Source organism: Lissotriton vulgaris, chromosome 5, assembly GCF_964263255.1.
Source record: "Lissotriton vulgaris chromosome 5, aLisVul1.2, whole genome shotgun sequence".
In the NCBI taxonomy this organism is placed as follows: Eukaryota; Metazoa; Chordata; class Amphibia; order Caudata; family Salamandridae; genus Lissotriton; species Lissotriton vulgaris.
Window position 1 is genome coordinate 1,793,061,552 of NC_141693.1, and position 17,706 is coordinate 1,793,079,257.

Consider the following 17,706-nt stretch of genomic DNA (forward strand, 5'->3'; position numbering starts at 1 on the left):
TGTGCTATCCCTGGGCCTTTGCAGCAATATTAATAAAAATTAAGCAAGTGTGGGAAGCGGACATGCGGGGATCATGACGAGTGGCGAAGCAAGTGACCCAGTAATAGTCTTTCAGACACGCAACGCCACTCACACACACGCAAGCCCACTATCACCCACGCAACGCCACTCACCCAAGCAACACCACTCACACACGCAACACAACTCACCCACGCAACCCCACTCACACGCAACGCCACTCATCCACGCAGCGCCACTCATCCACGCAGCACGACTCATCCACGCAGCACCACTCATCCACGCAACGCCACTCATCCACGCAACGCCACTCATCCACGCAACGCCACTCACACATGCAACGCCACTCACACACGCAACGCCACTCACACACGCAACGCCACTCACACATGCAACGCCAATCACACACGCAACGCCACTCACACACGCAACGCCAATCACACACGCAACACCACTCACGTTGCCAATAGGTCTCGCAGTAGGAAAGTTGGAGCCATTACAATTGCAAATAACAATGCCTTTTATTTTTTTTTCATTTTAAAAACATAAAGGGCTTTGTCATTTACAAAACCAATAGCTCCAACTTTCCTACTGCGAGACCTATTGGCAACGCCAGTGCTTGTTGTTTGTAGGGGCATATTGCTTTGGATTGGAGTGGGCAGATTGGAATGGGGTGATGTGTATTGGATTGGAGTCAGGTAGATTGGACTAAGCCGGATTGAATCGGTGTGGGTGGATTGGATTGGATTGGAGGGGGTGAATTGGAGTGGAGTGAGGTGGATTGGATTGGTTTGGGGCAGATTGGAGTGGGCGGATTTAGAGTAGGGCGCATTGGAGTGGGAGAATTTGGGTGAAAGGCACTGCATAATTTGTAAAATTACACATAAGAAAGACACAATGTCTCTTTGCAACATATAGAACAAGATAATAGTCATCTTTTGAGAGTAGCGCCCACGAGCAAAAACAAAACAAAACATGAGCACGAAGTGTGAAAAGAAGAATTGGCAAAATAAAAGAAAGTTAACTATAGAAAATAAAACTTTGCAATTTTGTTTCTCCTGCTCGTCATGTTTTTGCCATTCACACGCCTTCTGTTTGAGGGCCCTGGAAGTTAAAGAACATCGGACACGCAACCAATAAGGTACAATATCACCATTTTACCAGTACAATGGAACCCAGGGTATTTCTGAGGGACAGAGGAGGGGTGCAGGTTGCACAAGATTGGTTCAAGCGATGGGCCAGCCACAAAATGAATAAAGAGCAAGTGCTGAGCCTACACCTGTGACAGTCATTGAAAGTGTAAAACAACAGCCCACCCACTTTTGTCCCTCAGGGACTGCATTTACAGATTACTGAGCACTGAAATGTGAAAATCAAAATAAAGATATGTATCAGCTATACATAGCTGTCACCAATGAACTAGTTGATGTCATTGCGCATGATTCTGCGCCCCAGGGCCTGGCCACCTACACTAGATTCCTGCCAGGTGGCCTTGAAATTAATCTGGTCCCAGTTGCCATTCATGGCTCAGTTCTAAGTCCCCTTCACATGTCACAGTGTTTGACCTGTCTGCACAAAGTGCTCACTGATTGCTTATCAGTAGGCCAGTGTACAGCATTTTTGTCACCCGCTCTCTGTCTGCCATACTGCTTTCTCCAGGGTCCTGACAGTTAATAAAGTGAAGAAAGAATTGCATTATTCTTGTTCTGACGTATAGAATCTGACTTTTATCATTCTGTCTAGGGCTAGGAATCAGAGGATTTAATTAATGCTGGTTGGATGCACCTTGATCATTTGCCGAGAAGTCAGGCAAATATTTATGTTTTTGAATATTTTCATGCAAACAAGTGTATTTACAAAATAGAATTGAGCATAGCATTCATAAAGTCAAAATGCAAATATTTTTACAATGGAAATTTACAAACACTTGATGGGTGATCCATCTTGGGCCAAGTTCGCACTATACAAAAACTTCGTACAAATGTATAGTAAAATGATATTATTTATAGATGTCTTGCTCGGCAGTTAATAGTGAGGTCTAAATAACACTGATAAAGTTTCCATAATTACGTTTTGGTTCCTTGAAAATACGTGTTATTAACAGACGGATCCATATGCATAAACGAGATTTAAACGTACCTAAAAAGATACATTGCTATTTCCGTTTCAAGATGGCTCCTAAGGAGAGACACATTGTTTTTAACGACATCAAATAAGTCCGTCTTTTATTACGTTTCAGCTCTTTCGTTTAGAAAACTACACTTCCCAGCATGCCGATAAGTTGAAACGCCAACGGAGGGGTGTCTCCGGGTCTTCATTCAACAAAACAAGCGAAGCTTTATGTAAACACGTGCGGGCATTAACAACGTTCCTATGGCGGACACGGCGCAGGCCTCTTCGGCCCCGCGCGGCTTGCAGCCCCCGCCAGTGGGAGGGGCGGCCCTGGGGAGCGCGAGCGCGGGGCCCGCGACGGCCTCCAGCACCAGCGACCCCGCCCGGCCTGGCTTAAGCCAGCAGCAGCGAGCCCAACAGAGGAAGGCGCAGGTGCGGGGTTTTCCCCGGGGCCGCAAGCTGGAAAAGCTGGGAGTCTTCAGTGCATGCAAGGTGAGGGGACTGAGTGGAGATGGTGAGAGGTCGGAGAAGCAGCTGTCCCTGAAGAAGCTTTTGAGCCCCTTATCGGTCAGATGGCTTGTGACACCTAGTGGAGGAGGAGTGTTACCCCACACCATGTGGAAGGGGACAGGAGACCTAGTGGTGGATGACAACAGGCGTTGTGAGTTAGAGGGCTAGTGAGGTGTTTTGAAGCATCTTCCGTTATCTGCTTCTTCTACAACTGCGTTCATGCATCCTGGCAGACAGGTGGCTGTCTTGACAATGCTGATGGACTAAGAAGGCTTGGTCTGTGATAGGCGTAGACTAGAACATTTTATATTAGTCTACTAATGTTAACACAACTTGCGATCTTGCTATTGTGACAGTATTATAGCATTTGCGCAGTATTGCACACCCATGATGGTGCATCATTTCCTGCTATTTCGATGGGTGGTTTATTGCTGTGGAGTGGTACAGACCTAGGTGATTGGCATGACCCAGAGCAGATTTGTTTTATGGGAGTGTGAGTGTCAAGCAGTATAAGGAAATTATTATGCAACCTTTGTGGACTATGGTTGACTGCCCAACCGCCGAGTGTTATAGTATTAGTGTGTGCAATATATTTTATTGGAACTGCACTTAATATAGCATTTACTACTCCTGAAGAGGTATTGTAGTTCTTTACGTGAGGCAGCACGTTTTTGGTTTATTGTGATTATTGGAATAGTCTTGCACATTTAAGGTACCCATGCATTTACTCCAGTCTCTAGGTGCAAGATTACATTAATACAAGTCAGGTGTGATCTTTAGTAGAAGAGGAGGATGTGTAATTCATGCATTGGTTGGCAGTATTAAGAGATGATCTACAGCAATTTAGGTTGCAGGGGTATGACTATTAAAGGAGAGGTTGCGAAAGAAAAAGGAGAGTCACTAATCTGAAATTTTAAGTCAGTCAGTTTTCAGGCAGGGTTTTCTGAATATCGTGGAGGCGTCTTAATATTGTATGGAAAACTGTAGCAATAATCCCCATTATTTACTTGTGTTATAATATCATAACATAACGCGTACACACCACCATCACATCTGGGTAAATTAATTTCATTTTCCTATAAGTCAGATGAAAGGAAATGCAAAACAGTAATGTTGTACTTTAAATGCTTTCCCTCTTTCAATCTGTTGAGCAGGGTGGGATTAAGGATAACATAGCCTGTTTTTGTGAATTTCTGTAGCACTGGGGTGTCTCCAGTCTGAAGGACCCACAAGCACAATGGAGTGTGAAATCTTGCATCTGGCTGTCATTCAGCTGTCCTGTAGCAGTAATCAGACAAAACATTAGGAAAGACCCTGCCCTGAATCTTTCAAATCTGAACAATAGACACTGCAGCCCCCTGGATTCCCATTCCACCCCCTGTCCCCACACACACACACTTCCCAGCTACCAACCTGCAGTATTCAGGAAAAACATGTAATCAGTAGCCCCTTCCTAACGAGACCCTCATGGAATTTCAAAAGGGCAACAGTGTCCCCACTCTCTCACTTCACTGTGTGATCTCCAGTCACAAGCCATAGGAATGCAGGCAATGCACTTCCACTGTCTGGGAAGTTGATTGCATTTGTTTGTTGTAAGTTCAGAAGCAAAGCAACCATGCTCACCATTCAGAGAAGATTTTATACCATGAAAAGGTAGGGGCGAAGGTTTCACACTAAGAGCTTAACCAACCATTAGCAATCACGAGATGCTAGCAATCATGAGATGCAAGCTCATGCTTTCAACAAACTCATAGACTGCTACTAATTCCAAACCAGATATTTAAGTCCGCCTACTACATTTTTTGTAAGGTTTCATGCTAAACAGATCAGACCTATGATTTCTGACATATTTCGCAATGAACCAGCCGGGTTTATTGCAAAATCATAAGCTTTCCCTCAAGACAAGCACTCTTTCGCTCTAAGCACACGCTGCCTGCCTAATGAAAACAAGCATTTGCAATGCAATATGTCTCGCATTATTAAAGTTTGAGCTATTGGCATTGCTAATAATAATGCAACACCAATAGCTCAAACTGTAATAATGCGAGACCTATTGCATTGCAAATGCTTGTTACTTTAGAGCGTGTGCTGTTATGGCCGGAACTGCCGACTTTAGAACTAGAGTCTGAGTCCTGGTGTCGCCTCCACATCCTGTGATTTTGGGCAAATCACTTACTCCCCTGTGCCTAAAAAAGAATCTAGCTTTGTGTAATGTAACTTGTGCTCGTGTGAAGCACTCCAGTACCCTTGAGCCGAGTTCGTACTATGTAAAAGTGCAAAAAAAAGAAAAAGCTATTTGCTTTGCTAATGGTATTTTATAGCACAGCAAATGGCTTTAACTTGATGAAAGGCGAGACCTAATGTTAATGTCAGTTCGTGTCAGTCAGTCAGTCAGTCAGTGTCAAGCAGTGTTAGTCCGTCAGTCTCAGTCAGTCAGTGTCAACCAGTGTCAGTCAGTCAGTGTCAGTCAGTCTGTCAGTCAGTGTCAACCAGTGTCAGTCAGAACTTCATACCAATGGCCCCTCAGAAGTTTATTTCCATTAGGCATTTACTGAAGAAACCACCTCTGTTGGATTATGAATCATACTTCCCAGACAGCATATGTGGACAAACAGCTACATTTTTTGCTGTGGAACTAGAGGTCTTGGCTCAAATACAGCTTCATACCCTTGATTTCACTGTGTAATCCTAAATAAATCATTTTAATTCCTTGTATCTAAGCTCAATTACAGTACAAAATTAGTTACGCTTAGAATGGTACTGCTTGAAGTGGATTCATGCTCAAAAATAATGTTCATTTGATGTGCCATATATATATATGACGACAAGATATATAAATGCCTCGAGCATGGATCTTCTCCCCTCTCTTCTACATATACTTGTTTAGGGAGAGCTTTATTTGCATGGACAGTTACCAAAAAGCGACAGGCATCCTGTACCACACCTCAACCTAGAGTGCATTGAATCGCTGTAAGTTTGAAATAGTGTGGATAGAATATCTGCTTCTTTTTTTCCGCCAAATTCTAAATCATGCCATTGGGCGCTGATTCCAAGCTGATTGGAGTTTTGCCCCGTGCACAATCCCCTCTTTGAGCAAGGTTCCTAATTTCAATTCGGCTGGTATTTTCCTGACTCAGTAAAAACAGGGTGTGTTAAATTCGTCACCTTTTCTTAAATTTTGGTAGGTCAGATCGGACGGAATTTAGTACTGAAAAAGTGTATGGATCTACCATAACATGCAGATTTGAAATTTTGTATTCCCCTTAAACTTATTCTGGTACTATTCAGATGCACCTGATAAATGTACAAATGGTATAGTTTTATATCATGTGCGTGAAAAAACAATGCAACACCTCCCACCCCGGCAATCTCGGAACCAAGGGCTACGTCATTCAATATCATAGATAAGTCACATTCTATGGCACCTTTTTTATTTTTTTTTTATTTCAATATCTCACTTCTCAACAAAGGAGCAAGATACATTTACTCTATGACTTCTCTGTCACACACCACATTTCGTCCTCGAAATCTGCCAGTACGCTCACCTTTGCTGAGCTAGGCCTGTGCGCCGTTCCTCAGGGGCCTCTGATACGGTTGTGCCCATACTCCAAGTGACAATGGCTCCCTCTTTGTGCTTCCAGTGGTCGAGGCAGAGAGCTCGAGGTGGAGGAAAAGACGTTTAAACTCTGGCGCACTGCCAAGATCTGAGGCACAGGCGCTCCCATTCGCTCTTGAAAACAAGGCAGATCTAGCAGCAGGTATGACTGGCAACTTTTAACTGACTTCAGGGAAAGGCAGAATTAGGTACCCAGTTATGCATCTAAAACCAGCTGTCTAGCCACTAGATTATAGCACATCTCCTGTGTTATCCCTCTCCGGGTGTTTTGGGAGACTCGCCTACAAGAGAAACAAGGGGAAAGGGCTATAAATAGAGCATGCATCAAAGATTTGGGGGTTGGGGGTGGAGAAATGCCGCACAGGAATGGGAGTTGGGAATGCTGCCGCATAACATCCACCATGGTGCGTGCGCACCACTGAGGAGCAGGGCTGGGACTGGAAACTAGTGGTGCGCGTGCACCACAGAGGAGCAGGGGGAGGGAGCGCGGCAGGGAGGCGACCGCGCGCTGCTGCGCGTGCTAGACACGGACGGGAATGGGCGTTGCAAAGGCAGGACATGCCCCCGCCTTTGCCCAATCACGTGCCTTTAATTTTTTTTTTTAAAACACGCGAAAGCCAAAGCCTGCCGAGCGTGTGATCAGCTTTCGAAACCCCATTACAAGAGGTCTCGCGCTGCGCGAGCATTGCTACGCCTTGCAACGCTTGGCGCAAGACCTAAACATGTAAAGAGGAAAATGAATATGTGGGAGGAGCTTAAAGTCCTCAGTATAGTGTTTCGTCAAGCTCTTTTTCTGGTGCTTTCCTACAGTCTGACAAATGTTGCACTTTTAAGTCAGACCTATAAATTAAGGTTAGTTTTATTCCTAAGGACTTCCTCTTTGCCCTCCATTTAAACCCTGAATGATAGTGCTTTGTTTTAAAATTTTTGAGGAGATAGATGATGGCCCTGTGTTAAGATACCTGTGGTATCTTACATCAATTGGACACAAGAAGTCTTTCTAGGAAAAAAAGTACACAGTTAAGAGAAGGTAGGACATTCTAGTATTATTCAGCTTTCACAGTATTCCCCAGGATTAATGAAGTGAATGACTTTAGAAGAGGCTCACCACTTCTGTAGGAAGGTGCAATCTGACTGCATGGTTACCCTCACTGGTGTTTTGCTGGTTTTCGACTAGTCTGACTGGGATCATGCTAATCAGGACCCCAGTTTATCTGCTTTCTCCCTAAATTGATTGCATGTACTTTAGATACACTCCAGATTGAATTCTGGGGTATACCCTTATAAGTCCCTAGTATATTTTCAAATTGATGAAGGATCTTCTAGCTAAGCGCCCCGATGCTCCGACGACGGGCTCTACTGCTCATTGTGAGGCTCTTGCGGCGTTCTTTCAGGAAAAGGTCCAAAACATCTATATGACCTTTCCATCCACAGGACCCCCAGTTGAGTCTCCGATTTCCATCTGTGGAGACACAGCCCTGCACTCGCTTCCCCTGTTGACATTGGAAGGGTTTAACATCTTGGCTAAGCAGGTGAAATCTGGGTCCCCCGCCGACCCTCTCAGTTCGGCTCTCTTTAGAGATGAGTCGTTCGTGGGTCGGACCGTGGTACACTCCCTGATCAACATCTCGTTGGAGTCGGGCACGGTCCCCCGTAGCTGGAAGCGGGCGATGGTTTCCCCCATCCTAAAGAAGCCCTCACTGGACCCAGACAAGCCTGAAAACTATCGGCCTATCTCTTTGCTTCCCTGGCCTACCAAAGTAATGGAGGCCCATGTCAACAAAGTTCTCTCGGCCCACCTCATCCAGTTTAACATCTTGGATCCCACCCAAAATGGCTTCCGTGCCGGTCACAGCACGGAGTCTGCCCTTCTCTCCATGGCTGAACACCTACGCACAGTGATGGATGCGGGGCAGACAGCGGCGCTCGTTTTATTAGATCTGAGCGCTGCGTTCGACACCGTGTCCCATCCTATCCTGTTGCATCGCCTGGAGGAGGTCGGGCTGGGTGGCTCTGCCCTCCAGTGGTTTCGCTCTTTCCTGAACGATCGTTTCTTTAGCGTTGCGCTGCCACCGTACCAGTCCCAATTCCTTCCTCTGAGACAGGGGGTCCCGCAAGGCTCCTCGCTGAGTCCCAAGCTTTTCAATCTGTATGTGAGACCGCTGGCTGAGATCGTCAAGCAATGGGACATGACTATGGTCTCGTATGCTGACGATACTCAGCTAGCGGTGACTATCAGCAGGGATGCGGATCGGGATGCCCCCAGGTTTCAGAGTGGACTTAGGGCGGTGGCAAGCTGGATGAAGAACAACTGTCTCCAGCTCAACGCGAAGAAAACCGAGATCATGATCGTTGGCAGGAAGGCGGAACTGTGGGGGGACAAGTGGTGGCCCATTGAACTGGGGCCGGTCCCTCTCCCGGTCACTGAACTTAGGAATCTGGGAGTGTGGATGGATCCCGCTCTCAGTTACGAGGGCCACTCGAAGAAAATCGCGGCCGGCTGTTTTGGCATCTTGCGGTCGCTGAGGCCCATTCTTAAGTTCTTTGACCGTGGTACCAGGCAGCTGATAGTCCAGGCCACGGTATTATCTCGCCTGGACTATGCCAGCTCGCTTTTGGTAGGGACCAACGTGGCGGAGACTACCCGCCTTCAACGAGTGCAGAATGCCGCGGCTAGAGCCATTGTAGGCTTACCCCGAAGGAGCTCTGTCTCAGGAGTCTTGAGATCCTTGCATTGGCTCCCCATTAAATCACGCATCCAGTTCAAGGTGTTGTGCTTGGCGTTTAAGATCTTGAGGGGAGTAGGTCCGCCAATTCTTGCTGACCTCCTGTCGTGGTATGTTCCTTCCCGCGCTTTGAGATCGGGAAGCCAAGCGCTCGCGGTGGTCCCCCGATACAGGTTGTGTCGGGCTGGTGGTCGCTCTTTTCGGGTGAGGGCGGCTGAACTCTGGAATTCCCTCCCAGTGGACTTGCGGCTACTGACTGACCTCTTGGCCTTTCGCAAAGCTCTGAAAACGTTTCTTTTTTAAATAGATCTTTTATCTGTGTTGTGTTTCTGCTATCTGTTGCACATTGCCTGCCATGCGCCAGGACGCCCCTTAGCTGGGGCAGCTGTGCGCAATACAAAAGTGCATAACCTAACATAACATATATGGTATACTATGTACCCAGGGCAGAGGTACCCCACGGGCCTCCCAGGGGCTGCAGCATGTATTGTGCCACCCCTGGGAGACCACTCAAATTGACACAACAGGTCTGCTACTGCAGCCTGTGTAAGGTGGTACATGCACCCCTTACTTAGATATGGGTTCACTATATCTACCTTATATCACTGCACATATAAACCGATCAGTCAACCCTATGGCAGGCCTTTTCAATTGAAGGCAGGGTGCTGGGTTTTATGTGAGAGGGTGCCCATGCATGAGCAGAGCCCCTCTGCAGCCTTCAGAACCGATTCTCCTGGGTTGTTTGTTGTTTGTGATGCAGCCAACCATATACTTTTAAGTGCATTATAACCTCGCGGTAAATGCTAACTTTAAAACGCTGCTTAGAAACATGTTGTGTTTGGTGTCAAACACCTTGGAATAATACCTCCCCGCCAGTAACTGGCAGGGGAGGTATGAGTCTACCCTCCTAAAGGGACATATGCGACACACCAGTACACCCGGTACCAGCTTTCTCGACATGGGTATCACAAACTGGATGCTGCCAGCCACAGACACGTGCCTGCCCTCCTGCTGCTGAGCTGAGCTTGAGCAGGGGAGGCTGGCCCATAGTCTTCCTGTCACAGGGAGGTGCAACTACCTCCCAGACAGGCTTTAGTGTATTGGGCCTGGGAGGCTGCACTCGGAGAGTGCTTTGATGGCTACACTGGGGGCGCATTTGGTGTCCCTGTGCATAGTCCAGTTCAAACCAGTTGCAGGAGCCAAATGGCTCCTGCTCTGGTGCAAAACTGGACAAAGGAAATGGGTGTAACCACCCCTCTGTCCTGACCCTCCCATAGGTTGGTCCCCAGAGATTGTTCCACCCCTGACTACACGACTTTAGATTTTACCTGGACTAAACTCTGCTACAGAAACCAAGTGCTTAGACGATCTACACTACGTTGGATGACTGAAGAATCTCCCCTGGAGTAAAGGAGTTACTCCCCTGCAAGGCAGGCACCTAAAAGTCTCTGACCGGTTTGCATCTCCGAGCTCCTCAGGACTCCGAAGATTTCTGCAACACAAGAGGTGGGTATCCTGGGTCTCTGCGGTTGATCTGCGATCTCAGCAATTCTGAGGCCCATATCCCTTGCGGGGACCGTGCAACTCGAACCCCTGTGAACCGTGTACTTTTGCAGAAGCATATGCTTTTCGGCGACCCCTTAAGCTGTGCTTCGGGCTACTTGTAGTCCTGACCCGAGCAGTGTTTCCACCAAAGATTTCCGGCCTACACTCCATGAGTGTTCCGTGGGCTGGCATTTCGTGATTCATCTCGAGGTCCCTTCGCGATCCCCAGTCTGTTGGCTTGTGGGTGCCTGTGAAGGTAACATTAACTTTCCGTGAGCTTTCCTGCTTGCTCCAGATTTGGCCTGATTCTCCCTTGCTTGGAGAGTCCACAGGACCATGCTGGTCCTCACCGAAGCTGATTTCCTCTGCCCGCGTGGGTTGGAGTTGCCATGGCTTGTTAGTGTTTCATCCGGACACTGACCCCCCAGCACTCGACATCCTTTGTGGGACAGCTCACCTCTGGAGTTTGGTCTGCGTCGACCTCTCCTGGTCCCTGTGGCTGCAGAGTGAAGCATCTTGTCAACTAACCTGAAGCACCCAACATCGGTTGGCATTAGTCTACTAAGCCCCTGGTCACCCTGAAGTGACCCAAACTCTGTCCCCTCTGCTTTCAGATTCTTCTCACCTCCAATCCAGGCTTGGATTCCACCGGACACTTTTCATCTTCCCGGCAGCAGCACTTTTCAGCGTGACGCCATTGAAAACGACGAAGATTCCAGACATCGCTTGACACTTATGCACCTGGCTTCCCTGGGATAGATAACACGAGTACTCCGGTGCTCACAAGGGTGCTGGCCTTAGAACCTTCTATGTTTGAAAGGGTTTGCTCAAAGTCCTCTCCGAAGTGTCCTTAATCTTTAAAATTCCAACACCGATTTTCCCATAGAGTTGTACGGAGCTCGCGCCTGTGTTCTCACACTTCACCCGTCCACGTGGGTCTCCTGTGTCACTACCTTGGGGTCCCAGGGATTCTTCGTGCTCTAGGCACTGTGTCTAGTCAAGTTGTGGTTGTTATACCACTTTCTTAGTATATGATTCGGTCTCCCCCTGGAGCCTGCTGTGTATTGTGCTATTTACTGTCGATCTAGTGATTTAATATTGTGTGCTTTGTTCTCCAATCTCATAAAGAGGTTAGTAGAAGGTGTTTAGTAATAAATACATAGTAAAACAAGCTGCTTTACATTCCTTCTAGACTTAGCCTGAAGGCTGCGCTCCATAGGTACCACTAGGATAGCTTTCAATAAAGGTTGTCTTTAACCTAATCATCAACGAGGGTTGTTTGGACTGGTACAAGGTGCCCACTATAATTTAGTGTTTTCAATTTACAAACGAGGAAACCCGATAAGTAACTGAGGACCACGGGTATCAAGTATTATTAGAAAACAATGGTCCTAAGTGAACAATAATATTTAGAAATTCAAGTAAGTAACCAAAACTCTGGCAGACCGTGTTCGCGACCAGCCCCTTTTGGTTAAAATTCGAGACTTAATCTGATAATTGAATGCTTTGTATTTTAGGAGGTGCAACCTGGCACCTAGCGGAATTGTTACTTAACCAAAAGCCTCAAGTGCGATCCGGCACTGACATATATTGATATCAGGAATTAAACCATACAAGGAAAGCCCATAGCCTATTGACGGTAAATGACTTTTCACTGCGCCGTTTTGAGCACCCCCCATTTTTAAAATCACATCTGAATGCCGGTTTTAATACAGACTGTTTGTCACCGCAGATTTAGTGGCTGTCAGCCCCAGTTACGGATCTACTGGGCCGTATTACAAGCGTGTCATTACCGTTGAACCTTGTTCATCCTTCAAACGTAAGGAATGTTTTAACAACACTGTTTCACTTTGGGTAATCTGTACCAAACCGCTAAATAAATAATGGTCAACACCAGCAACGTAATACTAATGCTTGCTTCGAGAAATTAAAGCCACAATTTAAATACAACGGCACTATTGTTTTTTTTTAAAATTCACCGCACATGCATCGCATCGCCAGCCACCACCCCTTGTGATTCACATCCCATGAACAACTATGATACGCCTTTATCCCAATTGTTCCTCCCCATTTTTGTAGTTTCATCCATCGCCGTTATTTCACCTTAAACCACTGCGCCTTCAACCTTCACTGACATCTCGGGCACAAGCCGCATGAGTACTGTGCAACTAGACTCTAGTCCTGAAGCGGGTGTCCTCTTCTTTGTGTCACACATCAATTCCCCCTCACAGAAGCCACCAATCAGATGCCTAGCAGTTTAGTTTTACTTATCTCTATTTTTTGTATTTTTCTCCCCCCTTTTATTCCCTTGTAAATATTGATACAGTAATGTGATATAGGCAAAATATGTGAATAAGCTTAAGACAATAATGAGCTATCCCTGGTCCTGAAGATGAAGCTTTATATTGTTGTGAACAGCATTGAAACGTCATCGACACTAAAAGCACCATATGCAACATGATTTTATAATATTGTAATGATCAATGGTGTGAAAATGGATATTTAATTCTGTCATAGTGATTACAAACAAACAGACACATCTTATACCCTGCCTTTGGCCATTCTGTTTTTCGTTGGTTTGTCTTGTGTTCTGTGGGTCACGGCTGTGCCCACTTGTCATTTAATGTTTTGAATCACAATCAACTGAACTTATATAAAAATAAATTCTTGTCCGGCTGGACGAAAGACATACAATCTATTTAAGCGTATGGTTATTGTGGTTGTCCATTTTTCCTTCCAAAATAGGGACCACTGTTCTCTAAAAAATGTTTCAAATATAGTCAGGAATATACAAAAGAACATTACAAGGGGACGCAATCCTGCACCCAACACAAGGAGGGAAGTGAGGGAAAACGAAATAACAAATAAACAATTAAACAAACAAAGTTACAGGCAAAAACTAAGAGCTGTGGTAGCTTGCATTGAGCATTCAGTAAAACAAGCTTAACCAAATAGTGACCACAATAATTACACACAATGGTGGTGGTGGTGGTGGACGTGGTGGTGGTGGTGGACGTGGTGGTGGTGGTGGTGGACGTGGTGGTGGTGGTGGTGGACGTGGTGGTGGATGTGGTGGACGTGGTGGTGGTGGTGGTGGACGTGGTGGTGGTGGTGGTGGACGTGGTGGTGGTGGTGGACGTGGTGGTGGTGGACCTGGTGGTGGTTGTGGATGTGGTGTTTGTGGTGGTGGATGTGGTGGTGGTGGAGGATATGGTGGTGGTGGTGGTGGATGTGGTGGTGGTGGTGGTGGATGTGGTGGTGGTGGTGGTGGATGTGGATGTGGTGGGTGTGGTGGTGGTGGTGGTGGATGTGGTGGTGGTGGATGTGGTGGTGGTGGATGTGGTGGTGGATGTGGTGGATGTGGTGGTGGTGGTGGTGGTGGATGTGGTGGTGGTGGTGGATGTGGTGGTGGTGGAGCAGGGCTCGACAAATCCGAAAAATGGTACTAGTCCTGCTGGTCTAGTACCATGGAAAATCCCCTCGACCTGACTGCAACCCACTTGACCTCCGTCTCTGAAAACGGAGCAAAAGTGACAAGTTAACAAGATTTAAAGGCATCTTTATTGCTCATTCCCTTAATGAGCAATAGAAATGCCTTTAAATCATGTTATCTTGTCACTTTTGCTCTGTTTTCAAAGACAGAGGACAAAAGTTAGTTTGACTTCCTACTCGCCAGAAAGGGCGAGTAGGACCTAAAAATAGCTCGTCCTCATCCATTCTCCCTCGCAAATGCGAGCGGGCGAGTGGATTTGTCGAGCCCTGTGGAGGATGTGGTGTTGGTGGTGGAGGATGTGGTGTTGGTGGTGGAGGATGTGGTGTTGGTGGTGGAGGATGTGGTGGATGTGGTGTTGGTGGTGGTGGATGTGGTGTTGGTGGTGGTGGATGTGGTGTTGGTGGTGGTGGATGTGGTGTTGGTGGTGGTGGATGTGTTGGTGGTGGTGGACGTGGTGGTGGACGTGGTGGTGGTGGACCTGGTGGTGGTTGTGGATGTGGTGTTTGTGGTGGTGGACGTGGTGGTGGTGGACCTGGTGGTGGTTGTGGATGTGGTGTTTGTGGTAGTGGTGGTGGATGTGGTGGTGGTGGTGGTGGTGGTGGATGTGGTGGTGGTGGTGGTGGATGTGGTGGTGGTGGTGGATGTGGTGGATGTGGTGGTGGTGGTGGTGGATGTGGTGGTGGTGGTGGTGGATGTGGTGGTGGTGGTGGTGGATGTGGTGGTGGATGTGGTGGTGGATGTGGTGGTGGATGTGGTGGTGGATGTGGTGGTGGATGTGGTGGTGGATGTGGTGGTGGTGGTGGATGTGGTGGATGTGGTGGTGGTGGTGGATGTGGTGGTGGTGGTGGATGTGGTGGTGGATGTGGTGGTGGTGGTGGATGTGGTGGTGGTGGTGGATGTGGTGGTGGTGGTGGATGTGGTGGTGGTGGTGGATGTGGTGGTGGTGGTGGATGTGGTGGTGGTGGTGGATGTGGTGGTGGTGGATGTGGTGGTGGTGGATGTGGTGGTGGTGGATGTGGTGGTGGTGGATGTGGTGGTGGTGGATGTGGTGGTGGATGTGGTGGTGGTGGATGTGGTGGTGGTGGATGTGGTGGTGGATGTGGTGGATGTGGTGGTGGTGGGTGTGGTGGTGGTGGGGGTGGGTGTCGTGGTGGTGGGTGTGGTGGTGGTGGATGTGGTGGTGGTGGATGTGGTGGTGGTGGATGTGGTGGTGGTGGATGTGGTGGTGGATGTGGTGTTGGTGGTGGAGGATGTGGTGTTGGTGGTGGAGGATGTGGTGTTGGTGGTGGTGGATGTGGTGTTGGTGGTGCTGGATGTGGTGTTGGTGGTGCTGGATGTGGTGTTGGTGGTGGTGGATGTGGTGTTGGTGGTAGTGGATGTGTTGGTGGTAGTGGATGTGTTGGTGGATGTGGTGGTGGTGGTGGTGGATGTGGTGGTGGTGGTGGATGTGGTGGTGGTGGTGGATGTGGTGGTGGTGGTGGATGTGGTGGTGGTGGATGTGGTGGTGGTGGATGTGGTGGTGGTGGTGGATGTGGTGGTGGTGGATGTGGTGTTGGTGGTGGTGGATGTGGTGTTGGTGGTGGTGGATGTGGTGTTGGTGGTGGTGGATGTGGTGTTGGTGGTGGTGGATGTGGTGTTGGTGGTGGTGGATGTGGTGTTGGTGGTGGTGGATGTGGTGTTGGTGGTGGTGGATGTGGTGTTGGTGGTGGTGGATGTGGTGGTGTTGGTGGTGGTGGATGTGGTGTTGGTGGATGTGTTGTTGGTGGGTGTGGTGTTGGTGTTGGTGGATGTGGTGTTGGTGGTGGTAGATGTGGTGTTGGTGGTGGTGGATGTGGTGTTGGTGGTGGTGGATGTGGTGTTGGTTAATGTGGTGTTGGTGGTGGTGGATGTGGTGTTGGTGGTGGTGGATGTGGTGTTGGTGGTGGATGTGGTGGTAGTGCTGGATGTGGATGTGGTGGTGGTGGTGGATGTGGTGGTGGATGTGGTGGTGGTGGTGGATGTGGTGGTGGTGGTGGATGTGGTGGTGGTGGTGGATGTGGTAGTGGATGTGGTGGTGGTGGAGGTAGACGTGGTGGTGGTGGCCGTGGTAGTGGCCTCGTGGTGGACTTGGTGGTGGCCGTGGTGGTGGTGGACATGGTGGAGGTGGTGGACGTGGTGGTGGTGGACGTGGTGGTGGTGGACGTGGTGGTGGTGGACGTGGTGGTGGTGGACATGGTGGTGGTGGACATGGTGGATGTGGTGGATATGGTGGTGGTGGACGTGGTGGTGGGCGTCGTAGTGGTGGTGGTGGGCGTGGTGGTGGTGGACGTGGTGGTGGTGGACGTGTTATAATCAGTTGTAAGTGAGTTTGTTTGTGGCAGATAGTAAGTGAGTGTGAGTTAGTAATAGTGAGTATAAGAGAGTGAATAAGAGTGTTTTGGAGTGAGTAAGAGAGAGTATGCAAGAGTGATTTTGAGAGACATTGAGTTAGATCGACTGATTGAGATAGACTGTTTTAAATATAGTTTGTTAGTGACTGTGATAGAGTGAGCTAGTGACTGTGAGAGATTGTTAGTTAGTGAGTGTGAGCGAGTTAGTGTTTGAGAGTGTGAGAGATAGTTAGTGATAGAGTGCCAGCGTGAAATTCTTTTTGCGAAGTTGTTTTTGTGAGTGGGTTAGTTATATTGTGAGAATGTGACTTTGTTTTTGATAGTTTGTTAGTGAGAATGAGTGACTGATTCAGTTAGTGAGAGAGAGAGTATTAGAGTCAGCTAGTGCGATAGTGTGAGAGTTTGTTATTAAGACCGTGTTTTACAGACTTATTTTGTTATTGTTGGTGAGAGAGTTTGTTAGTGAGAGTTTATTAGTGAGAGTTAGTGAGTTATTTAGTTAGTGAGAGAGAGTGGGTGAGTCAGTATGTGATAGAGAGTGGCAGAGTTATTTAGTGATAGTGAGTGGGAGAGTTATTTATTTATCCCAACTGAGCGTGAGAGCTAGTTAATTATTGAGAGAGATCGGAATAGTTAGTTATTTATTTATTGAGAGTGGTTGATTTAGTTAGTTTGTGATAGAGAGTGTTAGAGTTAGTAAGTCAGACCGAGTAGCACCTGTTGTCTGTTTAGAGCAGAGGGGAAGGAGCTGGAGATGCAGAATCCACGCGCTGCCATGGGAGAAGGGAGGGGGTACTGAAGGAGGATGGCTCTGTCTGCCTTGTGGCGCCTGTTGTTGGTTTCCTGCGAATACTTGCTAATTGAGCGTTGTATCTGTGGAAAGCAAAGACCGACACAGAGATGTGCATTAAGAAAATCTAGAACAGTATTTCATTGAACAAAAAAACATAATCACACCTGCTTTGACCTTACCTAAATACTTAATCTGATAACAACTGGCACAGAGGGATATTACCTAATAATCTACAAAGATACAAATGGTATTCCTTGTGGAGGAGGATGGCTTTGGGAAAATATCACACTATTCTCATTTGCCAAATCCATGCGCTCAATTTATTTATCAATAAAAAGACGGTAATGTTCGTTTAACAACAAAACCATGTGTCAGCTGGAGACAAACAAAGCTGCCTTTCGTGAAAAAGTACGTCATGCCACAGAATTCACTTTTTAAGATGCAATCTAAAATGCACGAGCTCTATATATTTTGAAACAACAAGCCGGTAATGTTTGACTAAGAACGAAACCATGTGTCAGCTG

At 47.5% G+C, this 17,706-nt stretch overlaps 1 protein-coding gene across 1 annotated transcript in view; it reads left to right on the forward strand.

Annotated features, from left to right (window-relative positions):
* Positions 1-2,285: 2,285 nt before the first annotated feature.
* The window catches only part of KAT2A (lysine acetyltransferase 2A), a 181,351-nt gene continuing 165,930 nt past the window's right edge, over positions 2,286-17,706 (forward strand). Inside the window, exon 1 of the mRNA XM_086924140.1 lies at positions 2,286-2,622. Within this exon, the coding sequence (XP_086780266.1) occupies positions 2,392-2,622 (231 nt within the window). The 5' untranslated portion in view covers positions 2,286-2,391. The remainder of the gene's footprint in view (positions 2,623-17,706) is intronic.